This window comes from Hydractinia symbiolongicarpus, chromosome 13 (genome assembly GCF_029227915.1).
Source record: "Hydractinia symbiolongicarpus strain clone_291-10 chromosome 13, HSymV2.1, whole genome shotgun sequence".
In the NCBI taxonomy this organism is placed as follows: Eukaryota; Metazoa; Cnidaria; class Hydrozoa; order Anthoathecata; family Hydractiniidae; genus Hydractinia; species Hydractinia symbiolongicarpus.
The window spans coordinates 14,679,318-14,686,113 of record NC_079887.1 but is presented as its reverse complement, the minus strand read 5'-3'; the positions used below and the strand labels follow the sequence as shown (position 1 = coordinate 14,686,113).

Genomic DNA, 6,796 nt, shown 5'->3' with positions numbered 1-6,796 from the left:
GTTTAAAAATGGCGGATTGACTTTCAATTTTACTAATCGGATATCTTCAATTAAATTCAAGAGGATCAGGTTTTTGTGGGAGTTTTCAACCGCAAAAAGAAGGTATTTGTTCCACAACTAAATAAATTTAGTTTCTAGTGCAGCTAAAAAATAAAAACGATTTTTAAGGCAGATTTTGTTTTTTTCACTAAATCATTCTTAAGGGGAAATATAAAACTCGCACGTTGGTACGATTGATTTAGATGAAAAGATCTACTATTTACTACTCGAAATCTACTAAAATTTTTAAGTGATCAAAAGTGTCGAACCAATGAAAACTAAGGAAATACATAAACATATGAAATTACTCTTTTCTTGTTTAAAAAATTATTTATTAATTTAAAATGCTTAAGCATTTCGGATAAACCAGTGTTTTCTGTCTCTTAAACAGGAACAACGATTGATGGTGATAATATAAGCGCGGTAAGCGTGGCAGGACTGGGGACCAAGCGAATAATCACACTGAAGAAAACACAGTGCAATGTACAAGAAATTTCAGTAAAAATTTTTTACATTTATATACAACTGGTTAAAAAGAAACAATTTAAAATACAAAAAAAATAGATATATTAATATTTTTTTCAAAGGGATTGTTAGGAAATATATGTCACTGCGGCTTCTACGCATTCTAGTGTAATCTGGTGCATTCATTATTATTTCCTATACAAATTTGTGTGAGGGAAATCCCTCAGGTCTTTTGCAGGCTCATACTCTTTTTGTGGCTCCTCGTGCTCATTTCTTCTTGTTTGGACGTTTCACTTCACGTTTTTTATTTTAAACAAGTTGATCATGGCAAACTTTGTACCAAAAGTTTCTCACCGTCTGAACAATCGACCTTCAATCTTGGTGAAAATAATATTGAGACAAGTCAGTTAATTTCGAATACCGTCAACCTCGTTTCGAGGGCATTTTGCCTTGTTGATAAAGTTGATAGCTCGGTAATAACGGCTCAGAGGCCACAGGAACCTGGGGACGAGGCTGGAATGCAGTCGCTACAAGTAATTGCATAGATTATTTGCACTTCAAATTCACGCTTTTTGAACTTGCCAAAGTTCACTTTTTCATTTCAAAGTGGTCTTAAGGAACTTCAGTTATTTGGTTAGATCCAAAGTCTTGAAATGTGATAATTGATCATTTTCCACGAATTTTAGGTAGACCGCGACGTTGATTAATTTTTAAAAGTCTGTACGTATCTTACGATTTGTAAAAGTAACCTTTGAAGTCTTTGCTAAGTTTACAAAAGGATCGAGGAGGAAAAATTAATCTCATACCAGTCTGCAAAAACCCAAATTTCTCCATGTTAGCTGTATAAATAGCACGGAATAACAAATATCTTATACAGTCTGTGTGAATCTCAAGCAGTTATAATTAGTCTTATCTCTAAACACTTGAATAATGCAATAAGAAACATATATAAAATCTTTCTGATTGTGTTAAAAAACGATGTGGTTCTATATGTCGGTTTTTAAAATCTTGTATATACAAAAGAAGATAAAAAATTTATTGGTCCACGATTAAAAACTACAATTGTGCATTTCTCTTCTGAGTGCAAGGAATCCTATGTTTTTTCCTGATCATATTTCTCTTAATTTCACCTATACTGTTGCCTTTAAGCAGCTCCATCCAACAATACAACGTCAACGTATCATAAAGTCCATAGAATATAAATATATACAATCCTTGAAAGCTGCACAGAATGCAAAATATATATTTGAATACCATCATACCATTATTTATAACAAAAATTCCAAACACCCAAGTCAATCCAAACAACACCGACAATGCAACGACTATTCGAATTCTTTTTTTAATTTTCATAGCTTTGTTACCCACCTTCTTCGAGCTTTTGTTCAATGATAGTATAATGATTAGAAGAGTAACGATATTGATAAGCATGATAATGGAGACAGGTATGAGTACAGTGTAGTAGAACGCAAAACCATTAATCACACATCTAAAAATTAAAGTAGCTAATGTTTTAAAATCTAAAGGGATAGATTAATGACTGAGTTTTGAGTTTGCAGTTATGGAAACCTACAGAGGAAAATTGAACCTCAGTATTGACAGTATATTTTTTTATTATTTTTTACTTATTCTGGCAACAGTAGAATTTGATCTAAGCTTAATACCTTTTGTCCTCTCCATATCGTGAAGACCAAACACTTACACCAACTGTTGTGAACAAAAATGGTATACCTAAATGTAGTATAAATAAAGTTATTTGCACAATTGTATTCTAATATCCACTGTATCCATATTTGTGAATCATACAAGCATCACTATATGTTAAATTCATTTAACCAAAGCTAGTTAACTGTAGTCAGACGCTCGGCAAATCATTTTAACTTTACTATTTACGCAACGTTAAGAAATTTGTTTGTCGTTGCCTATTTTAAATACACGTGGGAAACACTTAATATAAATATTGTATACTGCCATGATGATCTAAATAGTTAAGGAGATATTTTGCTATTGTATACATGGAAGTAATCAACACTAACTTACCCCAACCACATATAAGCGCTTTCGTAATGACATATTGGAAACCCTTTTTCTCTGGAAATACAAGAATTTTAGCAGAGTGAAAAGCTTCAATTCCACACCATGTGAATACGGAAAGGAAAAAATATTGCGTGAGAATTGCCACAGTTTTACAAGCAATGATAGATTTCAACTCCATTCCAACCAAGAAAATGACATTCATGAGAATTAGTGCAACACATAGATTGATTAGAATTTTCTTGGGTATAGTTTCTCGCAATACTCTATAAAGAAAAGAGTTGTTTATTGAAATTAATTGATGGCATTACGTTGGGTGGGATGATTCTGATTATAATGAAGTTTTTTGTAGACAAAAGATTTTGTCAGTCAGTTATGGGTACTGTGATACTATCAATTTCGCACGGTTATGATTGCATACATTGTCTGTTTTAACACGACGCTTAAATTTTGCACACCCACACACGTTTCTACTTGCAGACTGTGATCACAACCTTAGAAAACTATAAAGCAACACGTACAGTTGAAGCACTGCATTGTTCAAAAACAGGGATTTTGTACACGTGGTGTATTAAAAATCTTGCAAAGTTAACAAATCCTTCACAATTAAAAATTATCTAGAAGCGAATAATATTAACAAAAAAAGAACATAAAACGTTCTGTATGTGCACCAAAAAATGTAAAAGTTAACTGATAAATAACGTACGGAAATAAAATATGTGACAAGAGCACTATAAACGAACCGCCTGTTGACACAGATAAACCAACAATAGTTAGTAAGGACAATATTCTTTCATTAAAAGCATCTGCAGGCTTACTGTTGAATAACACAGCAAAGTTTGTTAGATGATTGCAATGACAGATTGCTAGTTTTTGGATTCTGTCCCAAGAATGTAAGTAACAACCGTCCGTTGACCATTCTATAAAATAATAAAATACGTAAAGCAATTAAAACTGAAAATGTCTCATATTTGCAATTAGAAATTATTTAGCACTTACCACTCTCCCTGATGTCCCAAAAAGCACAAATACTTTCATAACTTAACGGAAGAATTTCACCAGTAAAATTAAATTTGATTACAACTGGACTTAGTAAATCTTTTATGGTGTGTCCGCGGATTTCAGCCGATATGATACTTTTTATTGAGTTCTCTAAAAATGTGTATCCATAATCACAAGGGGCATGTGATTTCAAAACAATTCAGAATCCTGAAGAAACAACCAGTAAAAAACATTTTGGAAATAAATACACCAATTGCATTATGTATATACTAGTCGGGAGTTCGTCCTATATTTACCGCATTTTGTGTGTCTCACTACTGCGGTTACCATATCACGTGTCAGACAGACAGAGTATATGGGTATTATAATAGAGATTACAGCTGCGAATGAATAAGTGTACCTTACTTACGCGTTCCATTTTTTCGCTTGACAAATAACTTGTCGGTGGAATAAACAGCACCAATGATAACTGTGTCCACCATGTTTGAGTTAGACGTATTAATTGCTTCAAATGGAATACTTATAAATTGTGTGAAACTGCTGTTAACACTTTTTTCATCGCTAGCTTTGACAATTTTTATTGAGTTGTATTGAAATGAGAAAAATTGATATCCACTATTGAAGTTATTTCTGACCTTAGTGCCAATTAATCCATAGTTTCGTTTTTGTGCAGTGAATGGTGTGAACGAAGAATGTTGTGCACTGATGTGTTCAAGTAATGTTGAAATTCTAATGGAAAATAGTATATAGATAACTCTCTGTGATTTGGATCTTATGGGGAAAGATTGAATTCAATTTAAAGAGAGATTCAAACGTTTTGGTCAAACTGCGAAATAGAAACGAAGAAGCAAAGAATCCTCAATTTACATTACCAGAGGTCATCCAAGGGTTAAGCGAGCCTTGCTATATTTTGCCTTCTGAGCCTCCTGAGCAGTTCTATACCTTATAACGACAGTACTTGTTACGAGCACTTTGATTGAACAGACCAATTTATCAAGTCATTTAAAATTTGATGGGGATAGAATAATCAGTTTAAGCGATTCGTCACATAAATACATAATTATAACAGTTCTCTAATTGACAAGAAGCAAATAGGAAAAAAAGGCTACTTAAGGAAATTTTACGATGACTAAATTTTATGGAGTTTTCTTTGAGTTAGAGATATATGAATTGGGGAGAGTCAACTGTATTATCATTTCGTGGCGCAGAAATAACAAGAATATAATGTGCTCGTAATTTGGACAACTCGTGGTGTTTTTATGTTTTTGCAAACAAACTTTTATTTTTTTATAAAAGTAAATGAAAGAGTAAGAGCTTCGCCAGGAAATATCGCAGTTGCTAAAAATAACAAAGCTTTACCTTGTTATCTGTTTTACTGCTGATAACACATTTTTGTCCTGGTCTAAAACATTATCAACTGTATCTAAAACATCTTCCACAACTGAACTCACATTTGTGAACGGTTTTATATTTTCTAAGGTTGCCACCGCAAATGCTACTTCATATGAATTTAGCAAAACATTCGATGTTACGTTTCTTAGTCGTTTCGCTACGTCGTGGGCATTTTTTAAAACCACTGGAGTCTAAATGAGAACAACGCAAGAATTATAATGGAGTGCTTGTCAAATGCATGGTGACAACAGCTATTTCAGACACTAAATGTTGGGAAGGAAAGTTGCCACACGGATGGTAGGAAAATTGAAATTTAGATAATTCAATCAGGGAAGTTTTTTCTTGGTTCAATAGAAATTTCATGAACAGTTTGAACATTGGGTTCTAATGGTTGAGTTGGAAATGAACCAGCACTATAGAAAAAAATATCCTCTGAAATAATTACTGAAAAAAAATACCAAATTTATTTCTTCTAATGTTCTCGTGATGTTTTGTCCATATGGATGTGTCTATAAATAAATTGAGAGCTACTTTTAACAAAAAACGATTATCGATAGAACAAATGTCTGTAAATTTATTTTAATCTTCTTACCGTGTGGGAAACACTGCCTCCTGCCAAAGTAGATATTGCTGACGATTGTACATTCATCCCGACGGCCTTTGGAGAAATATGCACATAAAAGCTCGATGAAAGAATGTAAACATGTTTTCAATAAAAGAAAGTGGATCGTAAAAAAGGTGATAGCAAAACAACAAATAACTTTAAAGGTTGTAACTGGTTCTGCAATTTTTTATGAAAAATGTTACGAGAACTAAGTTCTTGGTTATTCTTTTCTTCCAAAAGATTAATGTGAAACATTAGTATAAAAAAATTCAATAAATTACTGTTGGCGTTTCCTTGAAAAGCTTTGCTGTTGAAATCACTTATAATTAAGGAAGAAAAAAAATTTCGTTTCTTGATGTATATTTCACTTCAGCAATAGCTGACAGTACGTTATGATAAAACAATCTATTTCTTTCAAAGCCTCACTGTTGACAGGGTTGGAGAGAGACTCAGATCCAAAACAGGTAACTATGAAAAAAATAGATAGAAATCATTGATGCAGATATAAATGCTGTGCTTTTGAACAAAAGATTATTCCTAGTGTTTTGTTTATGTGTTGATGTTTTTAAAGTGGGCTGGTGCTTTTAACAAGAAAAGCTGATTGATAGAAAAATGATTGTAATTTTACTTACCGAATGGGAAACTCTGACTCCTGCTAAGGTGGATATTGATGACGGTTGTACATTCATTCCAATAGCCTTTGGAGAATTATGTTTGATGTACATAAATGATTAAATAGTGGTTTGTAAAAGAGGTGATAGCAAAAAGGCAAGCTCGACGTTTATTCTCATGAAACGTCAAGAAGTTTAAGAAATCTTACTTTGCTTGATACTGTGTGTTGTAGCATGGTCAAACTCGATGCTGATGTGTAAGCCTATTAAGAATTTAAATAGTACAACATGTTTGGTGAAGTACAAAAAGAAACAATTAAATGGAAAGAGAATAAGCAGTTTTGAACATTGAAAATATCAAGGTTGTAACTGTGTATGAAAATCTTTATGAAAAAAGTTACGACAACTAAGCTCCTGGTTATTATTTTCTTCCTAAAGAACAATGTCAAACATAAGTATAAAAATAATTTGATAAATTACGATTGGCGTTCCATTGACAAGCCTTGCTGTTGGTATTACCTATAATTAAGCAGAGAAAAAATTTCTCTACTCGATGTACATTTCTCTTCAACAATAGCTGACTGTATCCTGTGGTAAAATAATCTATTTCTTTTAAATACTTACTGTTGACATGGCTGGAGAGGGACTC

At 32.7% G+C, this 6,796-nt stretch overlaps 1 protein-coding gene across 1 annotated transcript; it reads right to left on the bottom strand.

Annotated features, from left to right (window-relative positions):
- Nucleotides 1-262: 262 nt before the first annotated feature.
- LOC130623109 (adhesion G-protein coupled receptor G6-like) lies at nucleotides 263-5,581 on the bottom strand. Its single transcript, XM_057438605.1, has 11 exons — nucleotides 5,525-5,581; nucleotides 5,391-5,441; nucleotides 4,900-5,123; nucleotides 3,950-4,269; nucleotides 3,538-3,690; nucleotides 3,245-3,458; nucleotides 2,545-2,804; nucleotides 2,169-2,235; nucleotides 1,635-1,993; nucleotides 1,238-1,382; nucleotides 263-317 (listed from the first exon to the last, which is right to left on the bottom strand). Exons 1-11 carry the CDS (start codon nucleotides 5,579-5,581, stop codon nucleotides 263-265), a joined length of 1,905 nt encoding a protein of 634 aa, XP_057294588.1.
- Nucleotides 5,582-6,796: the final 1,215 nt, after the last annotated feature.

Bases quoted from the DNA above. Each gene is read 5' to 3' on its own strand.
- LOC130623109 (XM_057438605.1), bottom strand. From the start codon at position 5,581: ATGAATGTACAATCGTCAGCAATATCTACTTTGGCAGGAGGCAGTGTT. The intron at 4,270-4,899 runs GTAAAGCTTTGT...ATTTTCCATTAG, and splicing joins GCAGTAAAACAGATAACAAG to AATTTCAACATTACTTGAAC. The intron at 3,691-3,949 runs GTAAGTAAGGTA...ACACATTTTTAG, and splicing joins CAAGCGAAAAAATGGAACGC to AGAACTCAATAAAAAGTATC.